The sequence below is a fragment of the Portunus trituberculatus genome, chromosome 49 (genome assembly GCF_017591435.1).
Source record: "Portunus trituberculatus isolate SZX2019 chromosome 49, ASM1759143v1, whole genome shotgun sequence".
Taxonomy (NCBI): domain Eukaryota; kingdom Metazoa; phylum Arthropoda; class Malacostraca; order Decapoda; family Portunidae; genus Portunus; species Portunus trituberculatus.
The window spans coordinates 20,182,103-20,199,603 of NC_059303.1; the positions used below are offsets into that span (position 1 = coordinate 20,182,103).

Consider the following 17,501-nt stretch of genomic DNA (forward strand, 5'->3'; position numbering starts at 1 on the left):
GATCCATCCTAATAATCTACCTTTGACACCTTTGAGAATGAGTTCCTCCATAATAACATCTTTGTTGGCCCTGTTGAAGGCACCCTTGAGATTGACAAAAGCTCTGCAGGTAGCATCCTTATTTATAAGACACTCAACAAAACAATGACTTGTGGAGTGACCTTTTAGGAAGCCATGTACATTTTCAGAGAGCACATGGCCCACCTTGTATATAAGCCTGTTCAATATTACCCGCTCCATCATCTTGCACAGACAGCTGATGAGAGAAATAGGGCGAAAGGTGCCATCACCTTTGGGGATTGGAATGATGATGGCTGTTTTCCAAGAGTGGGCAAGCTTGCCTGCAGTGAGAGACATGTTAAATAAATCCAAGATAGGGTTATCTACCTTTACCCCCAGGAGAGCATTGAGGATATCATAAGTGATGCCATCCTTGCCTGGAACTGTTGACTTGCCCAACGAGTGCCGAGAGGAGTTCGTCATGTGTGATAGGCACACATGTGTCATCCAGCAGAGAAACACTGTGGCGAATCAACTCCATCATTCGTGGTCTTTGCTGATTGAGCGCCTCCTGGTGTTCCACAGAAAGGCCAGAGAAGGATGAGGCTTCCTTCCATTGCAAGACGAGTTCTCGTGCCCTGCCTGCAGAATCAGGGTCACACACCTGTTGTCTGGACTTGTCCCAGACACTGTTGACCTGGTGCCACACCTCCCGTAGGGACGGGGTCCTGCGCATCTTGTCCAGGAAGGAGACCCAGTACTTCTTTCTCTCCTGCTGCTGCAGATCCGTGAAGTGTTGAGCCACAGTAACCATGGCATCCTGTGACTCTGTGTCTGCAGGTTTGAGCTGCCAACGTCTCTGGTAGGCAGCAAGCGTCTGTCAACAGTTCAGAATCACAGGGTCGGTAGCGTAAGTCCAGTGGCTTGGAGCATGAGCCCTTGCCAGAACTCTTGGAATCGTGATGAAGCCCTCGATGGTGTGCAGGAGTCTGTCGTACAGTGCCTCTGCATCAGCAAAGGAGCCCTTCACGGCAGTGTGCCACACCACCACATGGACAACGAGGCCTGCCATCCTGGATGGTGGCACCGTCAAGTGCTTCCTGGGCACTGCTAGGGTGGACTGCACTGTGAGGGTCGTCTCCAGGGCGAAGTGGTCGCTCAGCAATGACCTGACAAGATAAGTTTCGGCAGTTTATGTTGGCATATTGATGAGGTCTACATAATCAAGTCTGCCTCCTTGAACATGTGTGGGTGCATGGTCCTGAGTAAGTACAGGAAAGCCTTCCAGTGCACACCATTAGCATTGGTGGTGAGGTGGTTTCCTAATTCCTTATGCCTGGCATTAAGGTCACCCATGATGACACACTGCTCCTCAAGAACATATTCAGGAAAGTTTGCAATATTTACAAAGTAAATAATTTCACCCACAGTGTGCAAGCAAATCAGTAATAAATTCAATATCCTCAGTGACCCCCATTTCCATGAAGTTAACTGGAATCCCATGTTTAATGTAAGTGGCCATCCCCCGACTACTGCCGTCACCACAACTGAGGGTGTGGGAGGCATAACCCCACAGCTCAGGCACCCGTGGCCCTACCTCCTGTAAGGCAATAATGTCAGGCTTATGGAGAAGGACATGAGAGTGTAGGTCAGTGAAGTGGGCATGTAGACCATTGACATTCCATGTTAGGGTGCGGAAAGTCTTACCGTTCATCACGATGGTGTTGCATCTGTGTCTTCAGGCCGCCCACTTCCTGTGACAGGCGAGACATCTGCTCTGTTAGCATCTATATGGCTTCCATCAGATGTCCCTGGTCTGGCTCGGGGCTGGCAGTCTGAGCTGGAATTGGGCTGGCACAGCGCTTCTTCTTGCGGCTGACCAATGTCCATTCACCTGCAGCATCCTCATCACAGTCTGCCTCAGGTGACTTGCTCTGTGGCAGGGGAAGCAGGGGCCATCCATGAGGGGCTCTGGGGTTGTCGCATGGCTCCCTTGACTGGCTTGGTGGGGGTATCCATCCTCGGTGATGGTGCAGCAGCAGTTGCACACTGCCCTGCAGCATTGTCCTTTTTCTTGGGTGGGTCGCACAGGCTATGCTGATACACATCACTCTCTCCTTGGCCCCACTGAGCACCGCTCGCTGGGTATGGGGTTGGGGCCACAGTGGAGGTCCCACTGCATACTGTGTGCTGCTGGCTCTTGAAGGCGGCAAACTCGTTACTAAGTCCAGAGACTGTTGCAGACAGGTTGTCCACTTTGGCAGCTAGCACGCTCATCACTGCCATTAGTTGCCTGGTGGCGTCGGTGGCAGGCAGTTCCTTAGTGATGTCTGGCTGGGGAACTGTTTTTGGAGGCACAGGAGGCACTGTAGCAGTGCGCTGCGGCAAAGAGGGGGGGCATGGCAGGTGTAGTCGAAGTGCCAGTGGTGGGGCAGGAAGGCTGGGACAGGTGAGGGGTAGTGGCCGAGAAGGAGGGCTTCGTCGCCCAGACGTTGGTCTGGGGAGGTGGAGCCTGGGCCGACTCACGTCATCTGTGGCAGGCTCCCTTTGGGGCTGAGGCCTGACAGTACAGAGGGTGGAGTGGGCGTTGTGGTCACCCCCACAATTGCAGCAGCAAGGAGGGATTTTGGTGCTCTCCTTGATCTTGGATGAATGCAGTGACACACACACAGACAAATTTCAAGAAAAAGATGCAGAACTTGATCTGTCAGTTGAACACATTATGGACTCGTCTGTAATCAACACAAAAGATGCTTCAGATGAGGAGAGTAATTTTGATTAAGTTATGCTGCTGATACTCAAGTAGAGGATTAAACCTCCAGGGAGGGCTAACACTGACCCTTGTGGCACTCTGCTAGTTACTTTACCCCAATATAAGTACATATGTATCTCTGATCACAGTTCTCATTTCCCTATCCTTCAAATAATCTCTTGTTCATTCGAGCAAAGTTCCTTGCAGTCCTCCTATGTTCTCTAGTTTCCAAAGTAGCGTTTTTTTTATATAGGGAAGAGGGCCAGCCAAGGGCAAAAAAAAAAAAGGCCCACTTGAGTGCTAACTCTAAAAAGTGTAAAAGCGTCAGCCAAAGTTGGGGAGCAAATGCCTTAATACCTCCCTCTTAAGAGAAGGCAAGTCATAGGAATTCAGAAATAAAGATGCAGGGAGGGAGTTCCAGAGTTTGCCAGTGAAAGGGATGAATGATTGAGAGTACTGGTTAACTCTTGCATTAGAGAGTTGGACAGAATAGGGATGAGAAGAAGAAAGCCTTGTGCAGCGAGGCTCCAGGAGGAGGGGAGGCATGCAGCTAGCAAGATCAGTAGAACGGTAGCATGAAAATAGCAATGAAAGATAGAAAGAGATGCAACATTCCGGCGGTGAGAAAGAGGCTGAAGACAGTTAGTCAGAGGAGGGGAGTTGATGAGACGAAAAGTTTTGATTCCACCCTATCTAGTAAAACTGTGACTGGAAACCGTCCCCCCCCAAACATGCGAAGAGTACTCCATACAGGGACAGTTAAGGCCCTTATACAGAGTAAGCAGTTGAAGGGGCAAGAAAAACTGGCAGAGATGCCTCAGAACACCTAACTTCATAGAAGCTGTTTTAGCAAGATGTGAAGTTTCCAGTTAAGATTTTGAGCAAAGGACAGATTGAGGATATTCATTGTGAAAGAGGGAAACAGTTGAGTGTCATTGAAGAAGAGGGGATAGTTGTCTGGAAGCTTGTGTCAAGGTGATAGATGGAGGAATTGAGTTTTTGAGGCATTGAAAACTACTAGATTTTCTCTGCCCCAATTGGAAATCTTAGAAAAATCGGAAGTCAGGTGTTCTGTGGCGTCCCTGCATGATCTGTTGACTTCCTGAAGGGTTGGTCGTTTCTGAAAGGACGTGGAAAGATGTAGGGTGGTATCATCAGCGTAGGAGTGGATAGGGCAAGGAGTTTGGTTAAGAAGGTCATTAATGAATAATAGAAAGAGTGGGTGACAGGGCAGAACCCTGAGGACCACTACTATTAATAGATTTAGAAGAACAGTGGCCGTCTACCACAACAGCAATAGAGCGGTCGGAAAGGAAACATGAGATAAAGTTGCAGAGAGAAGGATAGAAGCTGTAGGAGGGCATTTTTGAAATCAAAGCTTTGTGTCAGACTCTATCAAAAGCTTTTGATATGTCTAACGTTACAGCAAAAGTTTCACCAAAATCTCTAAAAGAGGATGACCAAGACTCCGTAAGGAAAGCCAGAAGATCACCAGTAGAGCGACCTTGATGGAAGCCATACTGGTGATCAGACAGAAGATTGTGAAGTGACAGATGTTTGAGAATCTTCCTATTCAGGATAGATTCAAAAACTTTAGACAAGCAAGAGGTTAAAGCTATAGGACAGTAGTTTGAGGGATTAGAACGGTTACCTTTTTAGGAACAGGCTGAATGTAGGCGAACTTCCAGCAGGAAGGAAAGGAAGAAGTCGATAGACAAAGTTGGAAGAGTTTGGCCAGGCAAGGTGCAAGCACGGAAGCACAGTTTTTGAGAACAGTAGGAGGTACCCCATCAGGACCATAAGCCTTCCGAGGGTTTAGACCAGTGAGGGCATGGAAAACATCGTTACGAAGAATTCTAATTGTAGACGTGAAATAGTCAGAGGGAGGAGGAGAGGGAGGGACAAGTTCAGAATTGTCCAAGGTGGAGTTGTGAGCAAAGGTTTGAGAGAAGAGTTCAGCTTTAAGGACAGAAGAGATGGCAGTGGTGCCATCGGGATGAAATAAAGGAGGGAAAGATGAAGAAGTTAAGTTACTTGAGATGTTTTTGGCTAGATGCCAGAAGTCTTGAGGGGAGTTTGAAAGATTTTGACATTTTCTACTTATGAAGGAGTGTTTGACAAGTTGAAGAACAGACTTGGCATGATTCCAGGCAGAGATATAAAGTGCATGAGATTCTAGAGATGTCTTCTATGAGGGACTTTATCAAAAGCCTTTTTAATATCCAGGTATACTGTGTCTACCCATCCATCTCTGTTTTCAAGTCCTGCAATAACTCGAGTAGAAGCTTAGTAAGTTTGATACACATAACCGCCCTGTCCTGAACCCAAATTGTCTGTTCCATATGACTTGGTCCTCTCCTAGAAATATAACCCATTTTTCTTCTTATTTCAGTTGCCTTTCCTCCTTTAATATTGGTATTACATTGACTCTCTTCCACTCTAGTGGAACTTCCCCTTCATTTATTGAACTTTTAATTATTTCCCAAATTGGATCCAGTAATTGCTCTTTACATTCTTTTAACACCCAGCCTGATACACCATCTGGCCCCATTGCTTTTCTGACTTTCAACTTATCCAGTAATCTTCCAATATCCTCTTGTGTGCACTGCAATCTCATGTAATCCTTGGCAATTCAATGTCCTATTAGGTTCTGTGAAATCATCTGCAGTAAATACCGTTTTGAAGCTCTCATTCATTATTTCACACTTTTCTTTCTCTGTTTGGTATGTCTTCCCTTCTTTAATTATTTTTTCAATTGTTTCCTTATATTTGTTTTGCTATTTATAAACTTGTAGTAAAGTTTTGGTTCATCTTTGCTTTTATCCACTACATCTTCCTCAAACTTTTTTCCTCTCTCCTTACTCTAATATATTAATTTCTAGCATCTTTGTACTGCCTACTGTTACAGTCATTTTCCTGCTTTAAAGAGTTTCTTCCACGCTTTATCTTTTGGCTTTTTTGCTTGTATGCATCTAGCATTGTACCAAGCATGTATTTTTTTCTGAACTCTATAAACAGGAACAAACTTTTTTACTCCTTCATTGTATTTCTGTAAGAATGTCATATTTCTCTTATACAGTCTTCCTGCACATATTACTCCACTCAATATCAGGAAAATAAATCCTTAATTTTTCAAAATCCGCTCCTGCATAATTTAATCTCTTTCCTTTATAGGCCTCTTTGTAACTTATCTTCCTTCTGCATTTGCATCTCTAATGTCACATGATCACTTTTCCCCACTGGACTAAGGTATTGTATGATTGGACGGGACTCTGATTTCTTTGTGAAAACTTGGTCAAGCAACCATGATTCTCACCCCCCACCCTCCTTACCGGTTGACTCCTCCACCCACTGGTCCATTGTATTAACCGTAGTCAACTGTAACACTTTCTCACTCCACTGCCCAGCATTATCCATTACTTCCATCTCTCTCCAGTTTATTTTTTATTACAGTTAAAGTCTCCAACTAAGAGTATTCTTCTATCTCTTCTTATTATGTTATCTAGGCACTTTATCACCTCTCTTTGCATATCTTTATGTTCTTCTGATCCCCATGTATTAGTCTTTGGTGGAACATATGTAATTATGATTTTCCTTGTTTTCAGTTATTCTGTTTTGATTGTTACTCCCATTACTTCCACCATACCATCACCATATTGCACTTCCTCCACACATATATTATCATGAACCATTATTAGCACTCCTCCTCCCCCTTTATCTTTCCTGTCCCTCCTCCAGGTATTATATCCCTCCTCCTTAAAGTTGACATGGATCTCTTTTTTCAGTTTTGTTTCATCGATACACATTACATCTGGCTTTTTCTCTTTCAAATAATCCCAAACTTCCAATATGCTTGATAACAACCCATCTATGTTAGTATAAGTCACTCTTAATTTTTTGCCTCCTCCACAATCCCCTTTTTTTTTTTCCTTAGGTACCACTTCTTTAGTCTCAATCCAGAACCCTCCAGTAAAAAATCCTTCTTCTCTATCTCTGTCCTTTTCTCGTTTTTTTTTTTCCTTAGCTTCACTTCTTAGCACTTTCTCCTTTTCCCTTTTCTCTAAGTTCATACGTCTTTTTATCCATATTTCCTTGTGATCGACATCATCGGCCAGCTTTCCTTTTCTAGCCATAATTTCCTCTACAGCCACTTGAGATCTCATTTTCACCTTCATTGGTCTCCTACCCCCTTCACTGTACCTTCCCAGCCTAATCATTTCCTCCACCTCCTGGTCAAATTCTTGTGTGCTGTCTTGTACTCATTTGATAATATGTGGTGTTTAGAACGTCATTTTGCTTCCTTATTTCCTGAATCTCCTCTTTTAATTCCTGGTTTATTGCACTGATTTTCTCACATTCAGCTACTCTCAATTTCAGGGCTGTGTTCTCCATTCCCAGTCAGTCTTGTTTGTCCATGAGATTGGACATCAACTCCTTCATATATCTTAATTCTCTTTCTACATTAATAAACCTTCTCATATTACCTCGTTCATCCCTGAAACTCGAGAAATACTTTTCTATAGTATCATCAGTCAGTTTCCTTAAACCAATCGGGGTTTCTATAAAGTGTTGGTTATCACTCGGCATATGTTTTGATTCTGCCATACGTCTGGCAGCGCTACTTGGTTCCATCTCTCATTATTCATTCCTTATATGTGATCTAACACTTATTTAATTTGGAGATAGGAGAACCTATGGCCCCCTCCCCCTGTGTACATATGTCTAGGCCTGAGTCAAACTTCTTTTGTAGTAATCTCTGCGAGCTGCTCAGATGCGTGTGTCCTACTCGATGGCTGTGTGTGTGTGTGTGTGTGTGTGTGTGTGTGTGTGTGTACTTACCTATATGTATTTACCTATTTGTGTATTACAGGGCCCGAGCTAAGCTCTCTGTGTCCTGTCTCCTTGTCCACTCCTGTCATATCTCTCTTTCATCTGATTGACACACACCGCTTCAACGACATCACTGCTCAGTTTATTCCACTTATGAATGCTACGATGCGGGAAACTGTATTTTCTCACGTCATTTAGACAGATGTCTTTTATTAGCTTTTTTCCATATCCTCGGAGATGATTACTTGTGGTCACCTTTATCAATTCTCTGTCCAGTATGTCAATCTTGTTCACCAATTTATACATAGTTATCGTGTCTCCTCTTGTTCTTCTCTCTCTTCTAATGTGGTCAGCCCCCAGCTTCCTCAGTCTTTCCTCATAGTCTAACTCCCTGAGTCCTGGTACCATCCTTGTTGCCAGCCTTTGTACCCTTTCTACCTTCTTCACATTTTTCTTCATATGCGGTGACCAGACACAAGCTGCATATTCTAACTGGGGTCTTATTAAGGTACATAATATCTTCCTCATCATTCCTTCATCTAGGTAGTGGAATGCAAGGCCAATATTTTGAAGCATGTTATATGTTTTCCAAAAAATCTTGTTAATGTGTTTCTCCGGTGACAAAGTGTTTTGCACGGTTACTCCTAAGTCTTTCTCCTCATTGGTCTCTTTAATTCTCTCATCACCCAGCTTGTAATCCCAGTTTGGTCTGTATCTACTTCCCATTTTCATAACATGGGTCTTGTCTATATTAAATTCCATCTGCCACTCCTTACTCCACTCATATATTTTATCAAGATCTTCCTGTAACTTGTTACAATCTTCCACATTCTTTACTCTCCTCATAATTTTAGTATCATCTGCAAACATGTTCATGTAACTGTCAATTCTTACTGGCATATCATTAACCCCTTCCTTACCGCAAGACTGTTTTGTGGTACGTGCGTACCACGCGCAAAAGCGACCTCGTGGTACCACACCAATACATTTCCGTGTATAACCGTGGCCTGAGTGCGGATTTTGCCTTTTTCATACTCCACGTGGTTCACTATAAACAAACAAACACTGGAGGCGTTATTTTTAGCCACCCCAGCGTAACAAAACCATCCCCCCCACTAGCCAATCAATATCGGAGTTAATTTTTCATGCATAAACTATAAAGCCAATCACTATTCTTTGACATATATTATTCCCACAGTCCCCCCCAAGAACATCAGTTCTCTAGTATCGGCCGTGGTGAAACTGTTCTATTGCCTCTAGTTAGAGATAATGGCGTCTGCTTCGTGTAGCAGCGATGAGGATTATCATAATTATGACACAGATAGTGAGGATATACAGGAAGACTCTCCAGATGAATATGATTCAGACTATGATCCTGAAAAAGAAATAGGAGAGAGTGATAGTGACAGCAGTGTTGAAACCCTCTCGGCAAGTGAGGGGGAGCAGCCTAGTTATGACTGCCTCAGGGCCACCCTCACCAGGTGCAGAGTGTGTGGTGCTGAATTTATGATTAGTGCACAATTTATGATTATGTTTACGTTTTCTTTTATTAATAAAATGACAAAAATATGTTTAGAAATAAGTATATAACACTGAGTTAGAAAGAAATATAATGTGTAGATCTGGCCGTGAGGCACTCACACACACCACTGCTCTATAGGACTTCCTTCCTCTCACCACTGTTCTCATTTCTCTTCCCACTAAGTAATTTTCCATCCATTTTGCTAGTTTATCATTTACTCCTCCAATCTTCTTTAGTTTCCCCATCAGTCTATTCTGTGGTACTTTATCAAAGGCCTTTCTCAAGTCCAGGTAGATAGCATCCACCCATCCCTCTCTATGTTGTAGTATGTCAGTCACTCTTGAATAAAAACATAATAAATTGGATACGCACGATCTTCCTTTTCTGAAACCAAACTGTCTTTCACTCAGAATGTTTTCACTTTCTAGATACTCACTCCACTTAGCTTTAATTACTTCTTCACATACCTTGCACAATATACTTGTTAATGATACTGGTCTATAATTTAGTGGTTCCATCCTACTACCATTCTTATATATAGGTACAATGTCAGCTCTTTTCTATTCTTTCGGGACTAATCCTGTTCGTATGGAGGTTTCCACAATATCAAATACGGGGTTCAACAATTGATCCTTACATTCATTTAGCAACCTCCCAGATATGCCATCAGGCCCCATTGATTTATTAATATCCAGATTGCTTATAATTTTCCTTACATCTTCCTTAGTAACCATGATGTTCTGCATTTGCCTTATTTCCGTAGGTTCCTCCCATAAAATGCTCCTCCTTTGTAAACACTTTGGAAAAGTTGTCATTCAAAATTTCAGCTATATCTCCAGCATCCTCATATACTTCTTCCTCATTTTTTACCTTTACTATTGCCTCCCTTATATTTAGTTTTCCATTTATGAATTTGTAAAACATTTTTGGGTCACTATCACAGTTTTCCACCACCCTCTGTTCATATTCCTCCTGTGCTGTTCTCCTTACTTCAACATATCTATTTCTTGCTGTTTTGTAAACTTCTCGATAATACATCACTGTTTTTCTTAAGTTTCTTCCATGCCTTTTCTTTGTTCTTTTTTGCTTCTTCACAATTTCTATTAAACCACTGTTTATTTAAAGTCCTCTTTCTGTGATATAGCACAAACTTTTTCACAGCAGAGTTATACAAATCCATAAATTTATCGTATTTCAATTGCACATCCCTTTCCTGGTATACCACGGACCAGTCAATTTTTTTTTCTTTCTTTTTTTATACCATGTGGACTTTTCACAATTTATGGACTAAAATACTTTTATACCTCCTATATTAAAGCCCACCCGCTAAATTGCCCAGTGAGTAAACCTACACTCAGACCGTGGACAGGATTCGAATCCGTGCGCTTGGAGACCTCTAGGATCCCAAAGCACGCATGGTTCCATTCCTTATATGGTTATAATTTGCCCTAATATAATTTAATTTTTCCTCCCTGTGTTTCACAATCTTATTCATGCTTAATTCCGTATCCAGCTCAAAGCTTAGGACATCATGATCGCTTCTCCCCAAGGGACATTTATGTTCAATTTCCTCTTTTAGAGAGATGCCCCTGGTAAATACCAAATCCAACCTTACTGCAACATCTTTTCCCCTGCACCTTGTTGGTGATCTCACCCACTGTGTCATCAAGTTATTTGTTGCTACCTTTAACAATTCCTCTGCCCACTCATCACCGTTCACCACTTCGTAGTCTTCTCACACTATTTCTTTACAATTAAAGTCTCCGACTATCATCACTCTATCCTTTCTGATGAGTTCTTGCTTCATTATGTCTAGAGTATTTCTCATCACCATTTGGTACTGTTCATATTCCCAAGCACTGGTTCTGGGTGGTATGTATACTGTTATAATATTAATGTCCCTCTTGCCATCTGTTATAAGCATACTTATCACTTCCTCATTTCTCTTACTATAGTTCACCTCCTTCACTATCAGATCTTCCTTAGTAAGAACCATTATACCACCACCTCCTTTATTTTTCTATAATTTCTCCATACTTTGTAGTGTTTTACAACAAACCAGTCTAGCTTTATTTCGGGCCTTAGCTTTGTTTTCACTACACACATTATGTCCGGTTCGTTATTTCTTAGGTAATCCATACATTCTAGCCTCGTAGACAGAAATCCATCTATATTCATGTAAGTCACTTGTATTCCATTCCTAGTCTCTTTCTTCCATGTAATGTCTATTCTGCCTGTTTTATCCACCACTTTAGCCTCCCATTTCTCATCCTCCAAAAAAAAACTTGGTCTTTTCCTCCTCTGTTCTTTCGTCATTCCTCTCTTTCACTTCAGTTACAAGCTCTTTCATTTTCATTCGCTCATCCTGTGACATATTTCTTCTTATGTAAATTGTTTTGGTTTCCTCAGAGTCCTTAAGTTTCCAAGCCCTCCTCAACAAGGCCTCAGCTGCCACCTGAGACTTTAATTTAAATTTTAATGGTCTATTCTTGCCTTCCTCAAAAGCTCCCAATCTCACACTTTCTTCTACCTCAGCATATAGGTCCTCTTCCTCCACAGAGATCTTATTCAGTAAAGACAATCCTGTCATTTTCCTTATCCCTTCTATCCAGCCAGTTTGTTAGTTTTCCTTCCTCAATCCTGTTATGATCACACATTTTTTCTTTTCAGCAATATCTCTCACCACATACTCATTTTCCTTTAGTGCCTTTACCATTTAACTCTGCGTAATCACTTTATTTTCCTCTTCCTGCTTTTTCACTATCTCCCTAAAGGACCTTTGTACCTCCTGATGTTCATGGTTCACTTCTTTCATCCTGGCATCAATTAGATTAAGGCATTCCTCCTTCCTCAATTCCCTTTCGGATATTTTCATCTCCATTTCCAGGAATTTAGCCTTCATCTCTTCACATTGTTTCCTTAGTTGTTGGTTTTCTTTCTCCATCTCTACTTTTCATTCAATAGCTCTTTATTCGCTATCGTTAACAAATAGATCTCTTTTTTGAACGAATCATTCTCGGCTATAACTCTATCCAGTTTTTCTTCTATGGACAAAATATTTAGGAACTTACTTTCCAGTGCCTGGATTCTTGCATCCATATCTAATTTCTCCAGTCCTCTTGGAGTAGTTACAAAACCTTCAAAATCCTTAGGTTGTCTAGGGGTAGCCGCCATGTTTGTTAACGTCAGCTGATTACGGCCAAAACAATCACCGCCCACACTCTCATCTCAGGGACCACTCTCCTTTCAAGACTATGCGACAATAGGACATCAACAGGACACTAACTTAGAGGTACCCGGGCCCTGTAACACCATAGGTATTTTCACTTCTTCCCGTCCGCAGCCGGAGATGAGCCGTCCTCTCTCAGCGACAGCGAGTGTGTGTGTGTGTGTGTGTGTGTGTGTGTGTGTGTGTGTGTGTTTTTCAAGCACTGAAATGGTAGGCACACTAAGCACCCACTGCATTATTTCAACCTATTTAAGACTTGCACTCTGTGCAGATTCATATTATCTTAATTTTTTTGGTGGGGAGGGGTGGGGGGAATATTCAAGTCAAGATCTGTCACATAGTCCTTTACACGCCAGTTCAGCACACCTCTCGCTGGGGCCTCCCTACTCTTAAAACACAATTTTGGCCTCTCACTTCTTGTTTGCAATCCAGCACTGCATTTCCATTCCCTTCACTGTTCATGGCATCCTTTCACTGTCCATCATATACTTTCAATGTCCATGGCATTCCATCACTGACGGCCGTCACTGTGTGTGCAACAACAGTAAATGACAAGGACGCAAAGGTATTCTTTTGTTATGACTTGAAAATCAAGAAGAAATTAAGTACGTAAGAAGATAACAAGAATGAAGATATGTAGAAGGAAGTAAGGAGAAAAATTAATGAAGATAGAAGATGAGAGACAAAAGCAGGTACCAAGATTATAAGATGCTATCACTAATTTGATAGGTTAGGGAACCTGTGATCACCGAGAACAGCAAGAGGCAGTGAGTCATGACAAGACAAACAGAGCTGAAGAAGCTTCTAGAACCTTCTCCCCATATATGGTGATATCAGAGGTTGCCAGAAGCAAATATTACGAACAAGGCGGATAGTGACAAGCTATGGGGAAGGCCTTGTTCCTGATATAAGTTGATATTACTGAAGATATTTGAAATAAATATTGTAGAACTGGAAGTTGTTGTGGGATTAGAAGTCAAGTAATGTGTGTATATTATGAGGTGTAAGAGATAGAGAGGCAGAGAGAGAGAAGCCTAGAGCGCTGAGGAGAATGCGAGAAACAACTGCGAGACAGAGCTGTCAGACCAGAGGGTCAAAATGGGCGTGCCACTTATTTCAAAACTAGTAAAGGGGGTATCACACTGGCCTATGATACGCGGAATGCGGGTCATGGTTCTTAGTGCAAAACCGGGAACATTATCACACACAAGCTGCCCGCGTTCTTGCTATGCTAGGCAAACGGCCCAACCACGGTCCAGATATACTGGATATCTAGACCATGGGCCCAGCAACCAAGACCAAGCCTAATCAAAACAAACCAGAACAAAACCATGCTGCTTATACCTCAACCTGTGCTTTGTTCTGGAATTGCATTTGCACTTCCTCTTATTGAAGAAAAGTGAGTAAAAGAAACTAGAGAAGAACCGAGACACACAGACGTGCGCAACAGCAACTTTGGAGTCGGGGATGGTTGCCATGAGCCCAAACTACCGACATGATATACAGGCAACCCCCGCTTAATGAACAGGTTATGTTCCTAAAACACTTCGTTAAGCAAATTTTCGTTAAGCGAACCAATTATAACAAGTTTGACCCCTGACTTGAACTTCCATTTAGAGTAAACTAAGCGTGAGTGCATCATAGTACAGTAAAAGGTTTAATGAAAGTAAAAAGTATGAAGTTACACATTTAAGCAGTTTGATTTAACCCGTACAGCGTCAGAGACGTACGAGATACGTTGGCTACTCTGAGCGAACCGGACGTCAGAGACGTATGAGATACGTCGGCGAGCTTCCTCGTGTTTTCGGAGGTATTGCATCCTCAAAACCTACCATTATACTGCCATCATGCACTGTAGACATTGCTCATGCTGCCTCCTCGTCCCTGCTTACATGAATGCTTCCTGTATTTTTTTTATTACAATTCTGAACTTTAGCAGTTTCTTCTGCCTTCAGCTCGGTGTAGCGGGAAACTGATGCCTCAACTCCGCTAATATGAACAAAGCGTAATTTCCATTACTTACTCTTACCATTTCAGTTGTTTTTGGTAACTGTTATATTGTGGTAGTGAAAACTTTGCATGACATAAATAAGAATTTTCCAATCGCTTTGTTATAAGGAAAAACAAGTACATATTACTCGGAAAATATTTGCACCGTGAAAGGCAACACTCCCTCGCGATATCTCGTGTCTATTTTTATCCACAAGCACTCCCAAACAGCAAAACATGACATGTTGTTTTCTTTCAACTCAGGAATGATATCATGCATGTGTCCAATTTGGGGATCGACTAGTGAGAAACGAGGAAGCGAATAAACTAGTCACATAAGGCTTTGCTAAGTCGCTAACCTAAGCGCAAAATATCTCGCACCAATTAATACTACTTCCAGTCAGTTCTGGGAGGAATGACTGTCATTTTCATTTGTTTCACATCATTTAAGACTGGTTTAGCAAAATAAAAAAAAACCCATGATGTGGCCAGCACTGGCGAAATCACAAAGTCTCAGATCTGCTGACGTCATTATAATGTACACTTATGTATGTATTTAAGTAACTTTATAATGTTGGTCTTAAATTTATGAAGGGAGGGAGAGTGAAACGGGAAAGACACTAATCGCCAACCTGTGGAATGTAAACAAAGGGCACATCATTGTACTGCATATAAAACTTATGTACCACATTTCCACAAGGCTTTCCATTTTATCCATTGCAGTCACGAGTTCGGGTCGTTCTTTTAGCTTGCAAGGAAGATACGTTCTCACCAGCCTTCTTAAAAGAGTCCGCTGACTTGAAAATAGTAGAGACAGTAGATGGAGTCAAGCCATGGTGGCGAGCAATGCTATTAGTTTTCTTGCCTCTCGTGTCTGTGAATAGTATCCAGCTTCACTTCGAGAGTAAGAGACTTCCTGGCTGGTCTTCTTAGCAACCGTAGGTGACATTGCAGGACATTTTGGTGGCACGTTGCTGCTGATGCTGTTATTGTTTTGAACTAGGGGGAGTGAGTGGTGCACGTTTTGTCCACGAGAGGCGTTGGTGTATTCAAAAGCCTGTCGGCTTGTGTGATACATCGGGGCTTTCAAACTTGGATAAAATTTCTTTAAAGCGAGTTTGGTGTTCATTAAACAAGTGAAGTGCCTCAAGGGTCAGTGTTAGCCCCCATCATGCTTTTGATTTATGTAAACGAATTCACAATGGGATAAACGGTTATATTAATTTATTTGCTGATGATGCAACGCTGCCATGAATGATCAAAACCCAGGAAGACTATTTGCTGTTACAGGAAGATATAAACAAAATCTATGAGAGTAGTAGGAAGTGGATATTGGAGTTCAATGCCAAGAAATGTCACGTAACGGAACTAGGAAAGAGCAATAGGAAACTGGTATGGAACTATTTGATGATGAAGACTATAGAAGAAAAAGATCTGGGAGTGATTATACTGGAACCCTGAACCCTGGAAAACACATAAGCAAGATATTTGGACTATCATATAAAATGTTGACTTATATAAGAGTGGCATATCAATTCATGGACAAAGATATGATGAAAAACATCATCACAAGCATGATATGTTCAAAGCTGGAATATGCAGCTGTGGTGTGGTCTCCAAGCTCTAAAAAAGATATAAGAAGATTAGAACAGATACAGAAGATTGCTACAAAGATGGTGCCGGAACTAAAGGACCTAAGATATGAAGAACGGCTGAAGGAAATGGGACTACGAACTTTATAAGATAGAAGAGAACGAGGAGACCTAAGAACAATGTACAAGACAGTCATTGGCATTGAAAAGATAGACAAGGAAGACCTGGTGCTGGTGAGAAAGAAAGATGGAAGGACAAGAGGTCATGTAAAGAAAATCCGGATGAGGCAGTGTGTGGAGGATATTGGAAAATAGTTTTCCACACAGAATGGTGGAGAAATGGAGTGCATTGAGTAATGAAATTGTTACAGCACATAATGTGCATAACTTTAACCCGTACAGCGTCAGAGACGTATGAGATACGTCGGCGAGCTTTCTCGTGTTTTCGGAGGTATTGCATCCTCAAAACCTACCATTATACTGCCATCATGCACTGTAGACATTGCTCATGCTGCCTCCTCGTCCCTGCTTACATGAATGCTTCCTGTATTTATTTATTACAATTCTGAACTTTAGCAGTTTCTGATGCCTTCAGCTAGGTGTAGCAGTAAACTGACGCCTCAACTCCGCTAATATGAACAAAGCGTAATTTCCATTACTTACTCTTACCATTTCAGTTGTTTTTGGTAACTGTTATATTGTGGTAGTGAAAACTTTGTATGACATAAATAAGAATTTTCCAATCGCTTTGTTATAAGGAAAAACAAGTACATATTACTCGGAAAATATTTGCACCGTGAAAGGCAACACTCCTTCGCAATATCCCGTGTCTATTTTTATCCACAAGCACTCCAAAACAGCAAAACATGACATGTTTTTCTTTCAACTCAGGAACGATATTATGCATGTGTCCAACTCGGGGATCGACTGGTGAGAAATGAGGAAGCGAATAAACTAGTCACATAACTAAGTCACTAACCTTAGCGCAAAATATCTCGCACCAATTAATACCACTTCCAGTCAGTTCTGGGAGGAATGACTGTCATTTTCATTTGTTTCACATCATTTAAGACTGGTTTAGCAAAAAAAAAAAAAAAAAAAAAAAAATCCATGATGTGGCCATGGCCAGCACTGGCGAAATCACAAAGTCTCAGATCTGCTGACGCTGTACGGGTTAAGGAAAAATTGGATAAATGGAGACAGGATAGTATGATCCCAGCTTGCTCTGTACAATACACTAGTTACGTAAATACACACACACATTTCATTGGGGATCAATGAGCTAAAAAAGTTAGAGAACCACTACTGTAGGTCATGAAGGATAGCAAAGTTTAAGATTAAAACACCATTATATTCAGTGAAGGAAGAGGAAAGCCAAAGCTGATGGTGAATATTAAAGTCTCCCAAGAATGGAAATCTCTGCTGTAGTTGAGTCAGAATGTGCTCCACTCTGGAAGTTGGGTAGTCAAAGAATTTCTCACTGATGGAGGAGTTTGGTGTATGGTGTATACCATAGATTTATTCTGAGTGTAAATTTCTTGTCTTAGCCAGAAGTTGGAAAGCTCTAAGAGAGGGAGTTAAGTCATT

At 41.8% G+C, this 17,501-nt stretch overlaps 1 protein-coding gene across 1 annotated transcript; it reads right to left on the reverse strand.

The window, feature by feature from the left end:
* Positions 1-1,920: 1,920 nt before the first annotated feature.
* LOC123499300 (protein VASP homolog) lies at positions 1,921-6,112 on the reverse strand. Its single transcript, XM_045247102.1, has 2 exons — positions 6,069-6,112; positions 1,921-2,560 (listed from the first exon to the last, which is right to left on the reverse strand). Exons 1-2 carry the CDS (start codon positions 6,110-6,112, stop codon positions 1,921-1,923), a joined length of 684 nt encoding a protein of 227 aa, XP_045103037.1.
* Positions 6,113-17,501: the final 11,389 nt, after the last annotated feature.